Source organism: Portunus trituberculatus, chromosome 40 (genome assembly GCF_017591435.1).
Source record: "Portunus trituberculatus isolate SZX2019 chromosome 40, ASM1759143v1, whole genome shotgun sequence".
Classification (NCBI taxonomy): Eukaryota; Metazoa; Arthropoda; class Malacostraca; order Decapoda; family Portunidae; genus Portunus; species Portunus trituberculatus.
The window spans coordinates 3,357,944-3,376,224 of record NC_059294.1 but is presented as its reverse complement, the minus strand read 5'-3'; the positions used below and the strand labels follow the sequence as shown (position 1 = coordinate 3,376,224).

The window sequence follows — 18,281 nt, the reverse complement described above, 5'->3', positions numbered from 1 at the left end:
TGATTGCAATAAACAACAATGCCTGTCCAGACAAAAAGAGAGGAGTGAGGCTAGAAGGTAATCAGTTAATATTTAGCCAGTCACTTGCAGTTTCATGACAAGACAGTGATAGTGAATGTTTAAATGGAACTGCATGATTTTGAGAGAAAAATTCCTGATGTCACAAACTTAGAGTAAAGTTTCTGCCAAGCCTGACAATTGAATTGGTCTTCCGGCTACATATGAATTCCATACCACAGCTAAACAAGACCTCAAAATCCATATGTCTATAAAATATATTTTCACTAGAAATAACCTATACTTTCGCTGTTATCAATATCAACAGAAACTTATGTTATACTCTTGATTAGAGATGCAAAGAGAATTGTAACCAAGCCAAAATATAAAATCATTCATATCCATAAGAACCATACATAAAATACCTGAGTAATCTCATCCCATACAATTTTGTTATCAACATCTGGATTCATAAAAAGACTTATGCAGTCTTTGTAAGCTTGTAAAAGGATACGACATCCACTTGAAGGGAATCTTTCTGAAATAAAATAATGTATATTTTTGTCAGTCAACTACTTAATTAATTTTCTTTCTAATATAACTGAGATAAGATGCATTAACAATTACTGTAAATGATACTGATACTTTGCAAAATATACAATTTTCTTACCCATTTTAACTGATCTTCCAACCTTCTTTTCATAATTATTTCGTCGTTGAGGGACATACTTTACTAGTTCTTCAAGATCTTCCTTATATGCCACAGTCTGTGGCTCAACATTTGGTATATTATTGTGGTCAACCATGGTCTTGTATAACGTTACCAAGTTACGCCATCTTGCCTCAACCATCTGTATTGTGTACCTGCAGAATCAGTACACCTATTTTAAGTTATCAATATATTTGTTTAATGTTTTGCTGCTGTAAGATGGATTTTAATTTACTGGAGATCAGATGTTCACATGTCCACTCTCCACCAGGGCATGTCAGCATGTGTGTGTAATTCACCTTGGTCGCCTGATGGTCACCTAGCCAGCCCTTCCCATTATGGAGCGAGCTCAGAGCTCATAGACCGATCTTCGGGTAGGACTGAGACCACAACACACTCCACACACTGGGAAAGCGAGGCCACAACCCCTCGAGTTACATCCCGTACCTATTTACTGCTAAGTGAACAGGGGCTGCACATTAAGAAGCTTGCCCATTTGCCTCGACACTTCCCAGGACTTGAACAAAGGAACCTCTCAATTGTGAGTCGAGCGTGCTAACCACTACACTACACACTGTATTTACCTAGTTGTGGTTTTACAGCGCCTGGGCTTTATGCTCATGTGGTCCTGTCTCCATACCTACACTTATCTAATTTCTCTTTAAAACTATGCACACTCGTTGCATGTGTGTGTGTGTGTGTGTGTGTGTGTGTGTGTGTGTATTTACCTAGTTGTATTGTACAGGGTTCAAGCAGGACCCATAATGTCCTGTCTCCATATCTCCATTTATCTATTTTTTCTTTAAAATCATGCACACTATGTGCTGTAACAATTCCATTATCCAATGCATTCCATTTTTCCACCGTTCTGTGTGGAAAACTGTATGTGTTTGTTCACCTAGGTTGTCTGATGGTCAGCCAGCCAGGCACTCTTCTATGAAAGGAGCTCAAGAGCTTGTACTGAGCAATCTTCCAGTAGGACTGAAATCACTCCACACACCAGAAAAGTGTGACCACAACCCTTGAGTTACATCCTATACTTACTTGCTGCTAGGTGAACAGTGAATGTGTGTAATTCACCTCGGTTTCCTGCTGGTCACCCAGCCAGTCTTTCCCATTACGGAGCGAGCTCAGAGCTCATAGACCGATCTTCGGGTAGGACTGAGACCACAACACACTCCACACACCGGGAAAGCGAGGCCACAACCCCTCGAGTTACATCCTGTACCTATTTACTGCTAGGTGAACAGGGGCCACACATTAAGAGGCTTGCCCATTTGCCTCGCCGCTCCGGGACTCAAACCCGGCCCTCTCGATTGTGAGTGAGTGTGTGTGTGTGTGTGGGTGTGGGTGTGTGTGTGTGTGTGTGTGTGTGTGTGTGTGTGTGTGTGTGTGTAAGCAGAATGTTTCACTTATCCATCTTGATAGGAATGTCAGCATGCTATACAGATATATGGAATAATTCATTATATGTTATATGCATAAAGGTAATAACCATTTTCATTTATCTCAGAATTACAAAGAAATTAATACTGTAAATAAATACTATACTTATGTCCTTCCATGTTCAAATTTTCTGTTATTTTCTCCCATCCAGTGTAGCCAATCCTTACAATCTTTTTCCCTTGATTCTCTTGCTTCACACGATGCATTTGTCTGAGTAAACATTGGGTAGCTTCCTTGTCCCAGTCACCTGTGGGTAACATAACTGACTTTCAAGGAATATACATCATAAATTTCCCATACAAATAATTTTTTTTTTAAACTAATGAGACTTTTTAGACTATAAGCTTAAATCAAATACAGTGCTACACACATAAAATCAATATAAGAGAAATTAATAGATATACGAAAAAATTTACAGGCAGAAAAATACAGAAATAAATCAATAATACAATTCAGTGTTGATAGTTTAGATTTGAAATATAAAAAAAGTGTTGCAGAGGGATCTAAGTATTATGATGAATAATATAGTTGCACAGACATTTCCAATGCATTCTGTACTTGAAAATATTAAAATGAGAAAAGAAAACAATAAGGGTTGATTGAGAAGTATTTGATTTTAAAGAAGCAAGGCACAGTGGCATACATCCCCTTTCAAATAAGTCCAACTTGATATACATCCTGTTTGAACAACATCCAAAATTTGCTTGGTATAAGACCTTGGCTTAAAATACAATTCCTATGCTAAAACTTGTAAGGATCAAAATGAGTCATGACACTGGGCACTACCCTTGTTTACCTCTCTCAAGAATGTCAAGACTGCCTACAACTTGACTCTTCTAGGCAAGGAAAACTTAAATTAAATTTTCATATATTTCATGTAATTCTTTTTGTATATACTATATTTGACAGCATTTAAGAAGACCTTTTTTTTAGTATATGTGACTCAAAAAATCATCCTGAATGTGAGACATCTCAGATTTTATTATGAAATTTCCTTCACCTGTCCACCCAAAGATTTACACTGCCTTATTACAGGGAAGAGTGCCACATCAAATTTTTCAACCATAATAATTATGATGTAAGGAAATGTTGAAAATAAAAACACAATCTTGCTCACTGATACATCAAGTGTGTTGTTGACATTTCAGCAGTTGCAGTAACTGATAACTGATAAATCAATAAATCCAAAATTCTTATACTAGCGATAACAATGTTGATATTTCAAATAATAAATTGATAAATCTAAAATCTAAATTTTTTACTTTATTTCATAAAACTCTGAAAATATTAAAAATAATTAATGGATGATCAATAACCCAATATCATTATAAAAATAATATATTGCAATAAGCCCCACTTATGAGTGATAGTACAGCTTAGTAATGATGTGATCATATGTGAGCTATAACTGAAAGTGGTAATGGTACTGACTGGTGGTGTTATGAGCTAATGACACTGCAGTGATATACCGGACATGATGGTGATAGTATGAAATGAGAATAGTGTGGTGATGGCAACGTGGTGATGGTGGCAATACAGACTGTGAGTTGAGTGATGATAGTAGTAGTGTAAATTGTAGTGTGATAATATGAGATCAGGATGACAATTATGTGGCTGTGAAAGCAGTATGGGCTGGTAATGTTGTTCATATGGTGGCAATGATGCATAGGGCACAGCAGAATGAGAAATTGCCATTTCTTTACATATGATAACTTGAAAGGTAAGGCTCAGACATGGTAAAAAAAAATCTAGCTTTTTTTTTAATGTTCATACTAAATCTGGTATCAACACTATTATCAAACTATAATAGGATATTGAACTAATGTAATGTTTTCTTCATTTTGGATTGTAGTCCCACATTGCAACCTCTCAGATAGAGGACCTACCACAAAGCTCGTTCATTTCGTCAAAGTATTCACATCGTTTCTTGATCTCATGAAAGTCATTGTAATTCACTGTCCATCGATACTTCTGAAGCACCTCCCTCCATCGCATACGAAGCTGAAGGAAAGATTAATCAATTAAGTAATCCTGAATTTGCTGAAAAGTTAATTGGTGAACTTTCCAAGCATGAGGATGGCATTTGTGTTTCCGACATCACCATGAAGCACAATAGTATGGCAAAATTAACTATCTGCACATGAATCGTAATTTATATAATTTCCAATATAAAAATGCCACTCTCTCTCTCTCTCTCTCTCTCTCTCTCTCTCTCTCTCTCTCTCTCAGAGTCAAACCTCCAGTTGATAATCATTCTTTCTTTTTTTTATGTAGGAGAGAGTGGCCAGCCAGCCAACAGCAAAAAATAAAAAAAATAAATAAAAAAATGGATAAGAAATGTATTAAAACACTAAAGCTAAAATGTTACAAAATTATTTTATAGGATCTATTCTTATTTAAATGAATATGGATGGCAAAACATATGAAAGCTGCGAAGATTGGTAACTAAATACAACGGTTAAGTGATGAGAACACAGTATGTTGGCTCAGTCATCCTGACAGAAAGATAAAGAAGAGAAGGGAAATAAAGTGAAATAATATTTTAAACTCTTCCTAGAGTATTTCCAAAAAGACCAAAGAATAACTGAGTTGAAGTCACTCTAAGTAAAATAAAAACCAAGAACCTAGAAAATAAGTGTGGAAATTAGAGAGATGATATCAGGTCACAAATGCTTACTACACCAACATAGAACCAGCATTTCCGAATAATAATTTCAAAGATACATAGGCTTACCTGAAGGATAGTAAAATTATATCCAGCAGTTTCCATTTCTTTATGCAATTTTTCCCAATGACACATTCTTCTTTCATTCTTTACAGGCAACAAGAAATATGTCAGAGGATATTTGTGAATAAGCTGAATAAGTAGCTGAGTAGATCGTTCATCCCAATCTCCTGCAATAAAAAAAAAAATCTAAATCATGGGCATGCATATAAAAAAAAATTCCTATATATCTTTACCATACTCTTAAACACTGGCGAGATGATGAGCTACATTCAAACAATAATAAAGACTTACCAAGAGTGTCTTTGAAGGAATAGAAATTACTCCTTGCAAGCTTGAAGTCCTTATCTCTCATGGTCCTATTAAGACGGTAAGATTCATCCATGGCTTCATATTTTTTTCTTTTCTTTATATTTTTCTTACTAGGGTCATTCTCATCTAACTCCACTTCTGATGACTTAGAAAATGAGGATTCTCTTACGTCTGTCAATCCAGAAGATGACCCTGTTTCATCTCCTATCTTTTTTTGTACACTTTGAATAGAGTTCTGGGAAACAGGATCCTGATGCTCTTCTTTCCTTGTATCAGTCAATTCAATGTATGTAACTGCAGTTGCCAAGTTGGATGTCTGAGATGAATTTTTAATCAGTACTTGCTCTGCAAAATTCAAAATAAGAGGTTTAATTTTCTATCATATGAATTTACTACATAGCTACTGTATTAATTTTAATTTCTCTCTGTTCTATCCCTCCATTGGTCCCTCAAGAGAGGTGCCAGCACAGCTTCCACCTCTCCCTATAAAAACATTCTCTACTTCATTGTTCTTTTACTTTTCTCTCCTAGTAAGACCCTCACTTGGACTCGCATACACATTCTTCATAAATTTTATACTTTTCATCCCTCAAAATAATATAATAATATTTATTATTTTTTTTTCATGCCTTTTACCACTCCACACTTCACTCAACTTACACTGTTCTTCCTACATCTCTCATGCATGCTTTCATTACTCTTATCCTTATCACTAGAGAAAAGTCCATCAAACTTTTGTAGGAAATTTAAAACCTAAGTATTGTAAGACATAAACTGGCCACATAAGGCAATGATAATGCTCATCTGGCAAGCTCCTCTGCACTACGTAGTATATGGTAGACAAAACCTCCCAACAAACCACTCACCGACCAGGAGAAAAAACAAGTGAAAAACAGTACGAAAGACAATAATCAAGAATACCAGGTACATGATGGAACTCACGAAACCAGACTTCACCTATATAACCAACAACCATGAGCCTGGGACACAACCACAACCTTCACAACCACTAGCACAGATGACCATCCAGTGGCCAACATGAATAATGAATGAACCCAACAAACCCTCAACTACATGAATCCCCAATTGCATTAATCACACAATTAATAAATCAAACAAACCCTCAACTCATGATTCCCCAGTTACATTAATCATACAGCACTAAGATCAAGTGTTTACACCATATTAGTATTATTGTTTGCAATGAATGTAACTTTTTACATTACTTGGCGATGATTCCTGATGTCAAGTTGCTCCTATACATACAAAATTTAAGTCCGTTTATCCTTATTTAATAAGACTAAATTTGCAATGTTAAAATTTCATCTTGATTTAATTTTCTAACTCCTCTGAAAAATCATCTTAAGAATTCCTCTGATCCATAATAACCAACTACATTCACATAGTCTACATTCCTATAATCAAAACTCTGCAATACACATTACTATTTATACAGAGAGTGAAATGACCTTATAGATATTACAGTATAGTAAATACCTATTAACGTCTCATATACAGAAAACCTATTCTATCATTTGTTTAAAGAGAATAACTGACATAACTACAAAGCCCTTTATAAAAACTGCCTTAAAAATTGAGTCAGTGAAGTTCCACAATAGGAAGCAATGTACATTAACACTCTTACCTTCTGCCAAAGGAAAGGAGGATTCTTGTTTATCTATCGTGTTTATCTGGCACTCATGCTTAGTGAAGACATTAACGGAATCAAAAGCTTGCAAGCATTCTGCACACATATAGGAACAGCTCTCCATCTGGCGATAAAAAATTCCTGTTAGTAGTCATCTCAACACACACACACACACACACACACACACACACACACACACACACACACACACACACACACACACACAAACACACACAAACACACACACACACACGCCCGGTAGCTCAATGGTTAGAGCGCTGGCTTCACAAGCCAGAGGACTGGGTTCGATTCCCCGGCTGGGTGGAGATATTTGGGTGTGTCTCCTTTCATGTGTAGTCCCTGTTCACCTAGCAGTGAGTAGGTACAGGATGTAAATCGAGGAGTTGTGACCTTGTTGTCCCGGTGTGTGGTGTGTGCCTGGTCTCAGGCCTATCCAAAGATCGGAAATAATGAGCTCTGAGCTCGTTCCGTAGGGTAACGTCTGGCTGTCTCGTCAGAGACTGCAGCAGATCAAACAGTGAAACACACAAACGCCCGGTAGCTCAGTGGTTAGAGCGCTGGCTTCACAAGCCAGAGGACCGGGGTTCGATTCCCCGGCAGGGTGGAGATATTTGGGTGTGTCTCCTTTCACGTGTAGCCCCTGTTCACCTAGCAGTGAGTAGGTACGGGATGTAAATCGAGGAGTTGTGAACTTGTTGTCCCGGTGTGTGGTGTGTGCCTGGTCTCAGGCCTATCTGAAGATCAGGAATAATGAGCTCTGAGCTCGTTCCGTAGGGTAACGTCTGGCTGCCTCGTCAGAGACTGCTGCAGATCAAACAGTGAAACACACACACGCCCGGTAGCTCAGTGGTTAGAGCGCTGGCTTCACAAGCCAGAGGACCGGAGTTCAATTCCCCGGCAGGGTGGAGATATTTGGGTGTGTCTCCTTTCACGTGTAGCCCCTGTTCACCTAGCAGTGAGTAGGTACGGGATGTAAATCGAGGAGTTGTGACCTTGTTGTCCCGGTGTGTGGTGTATGCCTGGTCTCAGGCCTATCCAAAGATCGGAAATAATGAGCTCTGAGCTCGTTCCGTAGGATAACGTCTGGCTGTCTCGTCAGAGACTGCAGCAGATCAAACATTGAAACACACAAGAACTATGCTTAGCAATTCAACAATGGGTAATTTGTTTTCACAAGATAGTTGTAAGCAACATGACAGGAAAGAAGAAAAGATGATATATGAAAATGCTTTATGAATGTATTCGAGTTATCAGAGCTATCATTCCAATAGTAATTATTGATGATGGAAAAAAACAAGTAAAAGATTGGTGAATATTTAGAAGAACTATTCTTGTCATGATGGCAGTAATCTTATTGGTCTTGATTTTGCCGCTAGTACCCTAACCTAACTAAACCTAAGCCTAAACTAACTAAACAAGATGCATCACATAGGTAGGATAATTGAATGTAAGTATCATCATCGGAAGAAGAGGCAGTAATGGTACCTTATTTTTCAACTATGTACTTCCTTCTAGACCTTCACTAAACCTATTGTACAGTATACACATAACATGATAGTAAAACGTGCCACAAAAAAAAAATCTCACAGCCTCTTGATGCCTCACATGACTTAAGATTTTTCCTTAGCCAGGCTTTTCTATCTACCGCCAAAAAGCTTGGGAGACCTGTGGGGATGTTGGGTTTTGAGTAGGGTAAGATCGAAACAAGTATTTTCAAGGGAGTAAATTATGATAATCACCATAAACATATTGTGTGAAGCTATAAGAGAATCAGTGTGGGAGAGGGAAACTGCCCCAAAGCAAGGATACAGTAGGTTAGGTTTATGTTAGGGTTAGGTTAGTGTTGGAGGGGGGGATCCGGGGGTGCGGTCCCCCAGTTAGGTTAGGTCACATTAGGTTAAGTTTATGTTAGGGTTAGGTTAGTGTTGTAGGGGGGGGTCTGGGGAGACTGCGCCCCCCTGGCTGGGTTAGGTTACGTTAGGTTAGGTTTATGTTAGGGTTAGGTTAGTGTTGTAGGGGGGGTCTGGGGTGGCACAGCCCCCTGGTTAGGTTAGGTTATGTTAGGTTAGGTTTTTGTCCTAAGATTTTTTAGATCGCCATATCTCGCCTATTTTGGCTCCCCCCCCAAAACCCCCGATTCCCCACAGTCCCCCAAGCTTGTTGGGGGGGGAGAAGGGGGGTAGGGGAGAGGAAAGGGAGGAAGCAGTGGATTATGATTTTCTGCATACCGGCCCAGTGAAGTTTTATCCGAAAAATAAGGTGCTCGTTAGACTAGACCATTACCGTCCATATCATCCCTGAAATGTCTCACGTATTGATCATTATTATTTAATGACGTAAAGGGTGTCATAAAAATATATGCATAAGCAATTAATCACTAAATACAAATACAAGAATAAGTGTCTAATAAAACATTAATGGATAAGGTACTGTACATACGTCAAGCTTGTCAAAATACGTTATAGTATGAACACATTCACTTGGCGGCAAAACATTAATTTCAGTCCTTAGTAAAGGGTAACGTGTAGGTAAGTCACCGACTTGTGTCACTCACTTCGTTACTCTGCCTCGGAACACTGTTTCACTTTACAAGACTGTCATGCATGTCACCACAACTACAGTCTCCCAGTTAGGGCAATTATGCAGAAGCCGAGAGAACATTGAACACTGCAATTCATGTTTACACGGTCAGATCGCTTTGTCTCCGAGATTCCAATTCCCAATCTAGTTCACATCTGGGGGATAAGAGATCATACAATCTTATTCAACTTTAAACGAATCTATATGAGTAGGTAGCTAATTAGTGGCTATGAAACCATGAAAAATAAATAAATAGCAGCGAAAGTTCTTCAACATTCAACATAACACTGAAAACTATTTGAATGTAGAGAAAAGACAAAATGCGGGAAACAAAATTTACTACGTGATATTTATTGTTATGTAAGGGATGTTTGAGTTTCCCTTCCCCTCCCCTCCGGGTGATAAGTGATAAGTAAGAGAATCAATTCAGTGACCACTCAATTGATTGGGATTATAATCAAACGTTATTCGAATGTAACAGTTTTAATAAAACGTAAGATTTTATAATCAGTTTGTATACAGAACCATAAGAATTATAATCTAAATGAAGGCATGTTTAAGCTAGAACCATTAATGAGAGCACTGGTGACTAAATCCCTACCAGATCTAGGGATTAATGGTAAAGACAGGTCAGTCTGAATCACCTGTAGCATCAAGATGAAAATCAAGTTTTCACGGGGCAATTTGTGCAGCCGGCTGCGAAACACAGCTTCGTTGCCGGAGTATCTGTTAGTGATTGAGAGATAAATAATATTGTTGGAGTAAATAGTAATAACCGTTGAATGCACTATCATGTGCTACAATAAATAGATTAAATATTGTTTTATTCAGAAAGAAGGAAAATAGACGCGAAACAGCTGGTTTGTTTACATCGCTACAGAGGAAGCCTGGCAACATTTTTTTATTTTTATTTTTTTCGTTTTCTCTTTTTAATAGAAAAAAAATACACCAATGAATTTGTCAGTCGTCAGAGGACTCTATCTTGTTCGTTTTTATGAGATGATGCAGATGCTAGTGAGCCAGCGGTTGCATTTCTCAAGTGTGAATGTTATCGGGTGAAACTAGCCGATTGCTCAGCAAGCAGCCGTGAATTGCCCCGTTTGATTTTATCGCACGTGATTGCCACAATGAAGTTTGCTTGGACGCGAGAGTCTGAGGAACTACTACTGGAGCAGGTACGGGATCATCGTATTGTGTGGGACCCTAAACATGTAGATTACCACAGGTTCAAGCTGAGGCAAGAAATTTTCTCCCAGATTGCTGATACCATCAGGGAGCAGTTTCCAGAACTTAAGCAGCTTAACGGAGGTAAGTTACACTGTAAAATAACTTGTAACATCCAGAGGATGCCTTTTCCATGTTAGGGGAATAAATTCAGGGTAGTGAGAAGTGCACCAATCCACTTTGTTTAAGATTTATAGTGAAAGTGGCTTAAAAGTCACTTTTACAAATTTATTGAAAGCAAAGTGACTTGGTACACATTTCACTACACTAGTCCTAACCTCACTGATTGATACCTGAAGCCCACCTCAATATTTATTTTATTATTCTGCATGTAATGTATGTTAATTCCATACATGTATCCTCATCTGAATATTAAAATAATCTTTTTACTTTAATATTATTGTGCTTATCATATTGCTTGAAAAAAGTAACGAGACCATTTTATGTATGGTGAAAATTGGACACAACACTGTTATTGGGATGGTTAATGTTAGAGACATCTGTATCTGCAGAGATTTTGATGTTAAGGGAATTGATTGGGAACATCAATTCATTGAGGGTGGAATGTATAGTAAACAAGCAAAGTTTCATGGTATTAGGATGCTTTTCCCTATTAGCATGTCAGAGTTATCAGAGCAAGAGGAAGTGACGTCTCGTTATTATTTGATCTCATGGTCATTATGAAAGAAGCAAGTTTTTTTTTCCCCTGTTAGTAACAAATCATATGTACAGTACATATATATATATATATATATATATATATATATATATATATATATATATATATATATATATATATATATATATATATATATATATATATATATATATATATATATATATATATATATATATATATATATATATATATATATATATATATATATATATATATATATATATATATATATATATATATATATATATATATATATATATATATATATATATATATATATATATATATATATATATATATATATATATATATATATATATATATATATATATATATATATATATATATATATATATATATATATATATATATATATATATATATATATATATATATATATATATATATATATATATATATATATATATATATATATATATATATATATATATATATATATATATATATATATATATATATATATATATATATATATATATATATATATATATATATATATATATATATATATATATATATATATATATATATATATATATATACATATATATATATATATATATATATATATATATATATATATATATATATATATATATATATATATATATATATATATATATATATATATATATATATATATATATATATATATATATATATATATATATATATACATATACACATATATATATATATATATATATATATATATATATATATATATATATATATATATATATATATATATATATATATATATATATATATATATATATATATATATATATATATATATATATATATATATATATATATATATATATATATATATATATATATATATATATATATATATATATATATATATATATATATATATATATATATATATATATATATATATATATATATATATATATATATATATATATATATATATATATATATATATATATATATATATATATATATATATATATATATATATATATATATATATATATATATATATATATATATATATATATATATATATATATATATATATATATATATATATATATATATATATATATATATATATATATATATATATATATATATATATATATATATATATATATATATATATATATATATATATATATATATATATATATATATATATATATATATATATATATATATATATATATATATATATATATATATATATATATATATATATATATATATATATATATATATATATATATATATATATATATATATATATATATATATATATATATATATATATATATATATATATATATATATATATATATATATATATATATATATATATATATATATTAGTTAACTAATGCTTAATTGCATTGCTTGCAGAACATGTGCGGTTGAAATTCAAGAATATTAAGACATACTTCGTAACAGTCTACCGAAAGATTCAGAAAACATCAGATGGGTCTGCTAAACATCCCCCACAGAAATGGCATTTATTTGAGGAAGCCATATTTTTGGCTGACAGCATGTTAGATACCAATGATACAACTAAAACTGTTGCCTTGTCTGATACTGAGCAGGTACAGTACATTATTTATAACTGTTTGTTATAAATGAGATAATATGTCTTTGTAATCAGATTTAGGATCAGCATCAGAGACTATCTCCACAGGAATCAAGATGGATTCCACATAAATTATTTTTAACGTAATCATCTTTAAAAGGATCATTACTCAAATAATTGCACTGAAATGTCTCTTGCATCCATTGTGAAAACTACATTTTGCATATCTGCATAGAATAGAAATTAACAGGGATTAATTTATTAAAAGGTTTAAATGAAAATTGGTGCATAAGAGAGGTTTACAACAGTGTTTAATTAATTAATAGGTTTGAAAGACAGTTGGTACATCAATATATTAAATCTCAACCTCAAATCTTAATGATAAGCATAGTAATATTAAAAACAAGCTTCATTGAAATAATTGTGTCAGACTTATCAGACAAACACCCGTAAGTGGCAAATTATTGGAGCTACAGACTTTGTTTTTCCTTTTCTTGCACCAACTACTTGCCAACTCCTGAGAAAATAAACCCTTATGTTGATGGCTGAGAGTTAGAGAAATAGTAACTCCACCAGGTTTCCCATGAAAAGTTGCAGACTTCAAATTTAGGCAAAAAGTTTTTGAGAAATTGTTTTGTGCAACAGTTTGAGATCAACAAGTTGCAAAGAGAAAGAAGAAAGTTAACTGATCACCCCAGAGCCAATAGTTCATCTTCTCTGTGTTTTTCCTCAGAGTCTGGTAACTGCCAACCTCAAATTTTGCCAGGTACCACACAATATTCTTAATGATGAGAGATAAGATGTATGGTAGTCATATTTCAGATGACTTTTGAACCACTGCAACCAAGATCAATTCCACACAGATATAGTATTGTCATTCACCTTTAACACCCTTTACCAGGAGGATATGTATTCTGTGTCCTTGCATGTCTTGTACCATATATTAGGACACATCTTTTTCATCCTGGCTTCCTTTAGTTGGCTTAAGTTATTTTCTTCCCTGATATGATATCTTTCAAAATGTAGGTCATATATTATGAAACAGTATCTTACTCCACTTTCAATATTATTATTGTGAAAGAACATCCATGTCTTGTGCTCATTTGTACTTCACAGTAACAATCAATTCTAATAGAAAATAACACACACACACACACACACACACACACACACACACACACACACACACACACACACACACACACACCTGCGCCACTAATGGGAGGAAGCTTAACAGTGCTTTCAACACTCTTCAGGTTACCTACAGGTGCTATAGGCCACAACATAAAAAAAAAAAAAAAATATATATATATATATATATATATATATATATATATATATATATATATATATATATATATATATATGTGTGTGTGTGTAGGCTACAGTTATCATGAGTTGGATTTGCAGAGAAAGTAGGATACAGAGCACAATACAGTGGTGCCTCTGCTAAAGACCTCACAGTAACAGAGTTCGCTTGAATAACAGACTGGTAAGATACTGACCAAATTTTTTGAGGACCGTTTTTTAATCCCCACACGAATCCATAGTTCCTGCATGGCCATGCAGATGAATACTTATAAACACAATAAACAAGCCAAAAAAGGCCCATTTTATTCTAGCCCTGCATGCTAGATACCATTGTAACTTGTTTTGTTCGTGTACTATTTACAAAACTTGTAATGAGATGAAGAGTGGCGACTGCTTGCCTGTGGGGATCAGCAGAGTGACTCTTGGTGAATTGGGTCCTGGGCTGGTTAGACCCATGGCCTGCCGAATTGAATTGCTAGTAACGCCTTTGTTTGAATGTTGTTGGCCAAGCCAGGATAGTGACTTTGCCACACTGAGAGAGAGAGAGAGAGAGCCTCAGCTGACAAAACAAAAACAAACAAAACTCCCCAATCACTTGAATTTTTTTTCATTTACTGGTCATTGAAGGTCTACAATTTCATTTAGTATGAAGTGGACTAAGTTTACTTCTAGATGAAATAATAACCTAATGCAGCCATCCTATTCTCTCTCTCTCTCTCTCTCTCTCTAGAAGATTACTGCCTTAGATTGGCTGTGAGGCTGGCCATATGGCAAGTTTGCAGAAGGCCAATACTCTATGGGAAGACTGCATAAGGTACAAGCCTGGGAGGTATCAGCACTTGGCAGGTTCGCACCCCCCTGCTAAGATGTCATGTTTACAATGGGGTAACCCTTTTCTCTAGAGAACATGCCTTAATTTTCATCTCAACGGTGATGTGGAACTAAAGTTATAAGGATTTCAGAAAGACACCAATTTATATAGAAACAGAGGGAGAGAAAGAAAGACAGAGACAGAGGATAAAGAGATGGAGTGGCATTGAAGAAAGAAGGCAAGTCTGTGATCTATGGAGAGGTGGCAATAGTGTGGAGGTAGTCTACTCTGACCCTGACAATCCTTTGTCTTCCTCCCCTCCTTTGTCACCTCAGCATGATCTCTCAGGCAGTCATTAAATGCTTGTTGATGATTGCACTGGGCCACATAGGAGTTAGGCATTACACCAAATGGTAAGCTATATCTGTAATTAATCTTTTCTTGGTAAGACAAATTTTTATTACTGTACATGTCTTAAATAATAATAAATTATTTTACTTCAACATTGATGTAGAATAAGATGGTTTAAATTATCAAAATATTTTTTTGTGTTGTTAAAGGAGAATAAATTTCTGAAAAAGGGAAATGGGGTGAGTTGTTAAGGGTCTTGCAGACAAACTACTCTCAGTAATGGACAATCCCTCACCCCCAAAGTGTCTGTTATTGTAAGGCACCACTATACTCAAGTTGCAGCGCCTTGTTCAGTAACAAGTGTTCAAGTGTTCATGAATTAATACCACACAGATCACACTTTTTTTTCTTGTGTGTGTGTGTGTGTATTACCTAGTTGTATTTGCCTAGTTGTAGTTTTACAGGGCCTGGGCTTTATGCTCGTGTGGTCCCGTCTCCATATCTACACTTATCTAATTTTTCTTTAAAACTATGTGCACTCTTTGCTGACACCACTTCCTCACTCAAACTGTTCCAAGTCTCAACACATCTTTGCGGGAAACTAAAATTTTTAACATCTCTCAGACATCGTCCTTTCCTTAGTTTCTTACTATGCGATCTTGTGCTTCTAAAGTCATATTTTTCTCTCAGGATCAGTTTCTCATTATCCACGTGTGTGTGTGTGTGTGTGTGTGTGTGTGTGTGTGTATTTGAACACTGATTTTCATTTTCTTTACAGCAGTCATCTGACTTGAAGATGCCAGCATTGAATTTAGTACCTGATGGCATGTTGACAAAGGAGGAGAGGGTTCCCAGTCTTGTTTCATCAGAGCCACAGGTTGTTATCACCAGTGGCTTTGAAGTTTCCAACCCACTGTCATCTGGGTACAGTAGTGGAGCAGATGCTATGAACATTCCATCAGATGGATCCATTCAAGAACCATCCCTCGCTGTTAGCAATGCTGATAAACTTACAGTGAAGCCTTTAGAAACAATGAGAAGGAAAAGACCATCAAATGACAATCCTGATATTGACACTTGTGTAGTTACCTTAAGAAACTACATTGACCAAAAAAAATCTGTGTCTGTAGAGGCTTCAAGTATGGGAAGGCTTGTAGAATCTTCTATTGATAAACTCCCTTATGCCAAACAAATATGGTTCATGCAAAAACTGGTACAACTTATTGCAGAAGCCAATGACATACCAACAACAAATGTGTAAGAGCCTAGGTCTTGCACACTACATTTTTATAGCCATCATGAATATACTGTATGTTCACTTATTGTGGTGTTTCTATAATCATCCCATCACACTTGCTATATTAAAGAAAACCTGCTGTCTGCCAGACAGATGATCATACCTGTGAGTCTCTGCTTCCATATCTGGATACATTACTCACTGCTCAGGCTCTTATTCATAGAAACACTCCCCACCATCTGTAAAGGATTTTTTTTTTAAACAGACTTTAGACTATGTACAGTAAACCCTCGCTATAATGAACCAATTGGGGGAAAGGCCTAACTTTATAACCGAAAGTTCGTTGTATCCAAAGGTCAGTAATCCATCTTTTATAATTACCTAAATTCACTATATCTTATAAGTCGTTCGGTGATGCGTCAGGCCAGTCAATACTGCCAAGCCCAGGAGTGTTTTGTTTATCTTCCCAAATTCCACACATCCACAAGAATAAACTGTAATTACTGGCCACGAGGCTGTGTGACGCTAACCGCTTGTCTACACCATTTAGATCATTCACTAATTTCTTTCCATTTCTTGAAGTAACTAAATGAGGCATGGGTGATAGCAGAGGAGAAAGATATGGCCACAATTGCAGCAGCAGTAGTTAGCTGATGAACATTGGTAGACCGACCAAGATTCACTAACATCCAACATTAGTTGGTGGTACTTCGCATAATTTTTTCTCTGAGTTACTACGTGTCTACCAGCCTATTCCAATCATTAACCACTCTGTTAGTGAACCAATATCTACCTAGGTCTCTCCTGAATCTAAGTTTTCTAGCTTGCACTCATTTCCACATGTCCCATCTGACTATTATGTGGTAGCAAATTGTCCTTGTAATGAATTGTCCAATAACGAGCTAGCTGGTAGCGAATGTCCAGTAGCAAGATGTCTGGTCACCAGAGTAGTAAATATAGATGAGAAGGTTTAGTGATGGAGAAAGAGGGACGCTTGGGAATGTTTGTGGTTTGATGATGGGTAAAAAGATGAATTTGGGTTTAGTGATGGGAAAATAAAAAAAGGAATAATTGTGGTTTGTTGGTAGGGATAAAGAAAATATTTGTGTTTTGGTTATGAGAAAAGAGAACAATAGAAAATTTGTCATTTGTTGATCAGAGAAAAAAGTAGGATTGGTAATGGCAAAACAGGAGAAAAATGGGAAAAAACCAAGTTTAGTAAAGGAAAAAAGCAGAAAGGAAAACAAGATAAAAAATCAGGAAATGAAGAAGGAACAAAAAAAAAACATTATTAAACAAAAGAAAAAACTAAAACAAACCTAATACAAGGAAAAGACAAAAGACAACAACAAACATAATAAAAGCACATCGTCAGATTAACAAAACAAAGAGAAAGAGAACCACATAACAAATAAATAGATAAACATACACAAAAAACACATGGTCATGTAAACAAAACAAAGAGCAAGAAATAAAAACACAATTAACACATATATATAAACTACCACACAAACACAAACAAAAAAAGTCAAAACATGAGAAAAAATAAATATATAAAATAAATAAATGTAAACACACAATGATTGACTCCAGTGTTCTTTCAGTTCTGTTCTTTGAGGGTTCAATAAAAGCATCA

The 18,281-nt window shown here is 34.8% G+C and overlaps 2 protein-coding genes across 11 annotated transcripts in view; one reads left to right on the top strand and one right to left on the bottom strand.

Annotated features, from left to right (window-relative positions):
* The window catches only part of LOC123516354, a 31,291-nt gene extending 21,711 nt beyond the window's left edge, over nucleotides 1-9,580 (bottom strand). For 3 of the 5 annotated variants that reach the window (XR_006678177.1, XM_045275651.1, XM_045275648.1), the window contains exons 1-8: nucleotides 9,413-9,580; nucleotides 6,835-6,961; nucleotides 5,172-5,534; nucleotides 4,887-5,047; nucleotides 4,039-4,153; nucleotides 2,258-2,399; nucleotides 668-861; nucleotides 423-535 (exon numbers count right to left, since the gene is read on the bottom strand). Coding sequence is in view for 4 of the 5 variants with exons in the window: in XM_045275651.1 (XP_045131586.1) it covers nucleotides 423-535; nucleotides 668-861; nucleotides 2,258-2,399; nucleotides 4,039-4,153; nucleotides 4,887-5,047; nucleotides 5,172-5,534; nucleotides 6,835-6,961 (1,215 nt within the window). In the remaining variant the exon portion in view is untranslated. The other 2 variants (XM_045275649.1, XM_045275650.1) reach the window with 2 other exon arrangements.
* A 397-nt stretch (nucleotides 9,581-9,977) lies between these two features.
* Nucleotides 9,978-16,730, top strand: LOC123515812. Of its 6 annotated transcripts, none has more exons than XM_045274647.1 (4): nucleotides 10,078-10,166; nucleotides 10,375-10,746; nucleotides 12,755-12,951; nucleotides 16,187-16,730. In XM_045274647.1, exons 2-4 carry the CDS (start codon nucleotides 10,566-10,568, stop codon nucleotides 16,667-16,669), a joined length of 861 nt encoding a protein of 286 aa, XP_045130582.1. In that variant the 5' UTR covers nucleotides 10,078-10,166; nucleotides 10,375-10,565; the 3' UTR covers nucleotides 16,670-16,730. The 6 variants fall into 6 exon arrangements, 4 of the variants coding, with proteins under 4 accessions (XP_045130582.1, XP_045130585.1, XP_045130584.1 ...); XM_045274650.1 differs by having other exon boundaries at nucleotides 10,102-10,613; nucleotides 10,695-10,746; XM_045274649.1 differs by having other exon boundaries at nucleotides 10,103-10,746; nucleotides 16,190-16,730.
* The last annotated feature ends 1,551 nt before the right edge of the window (nucleotides 16,731-18,281 follow it).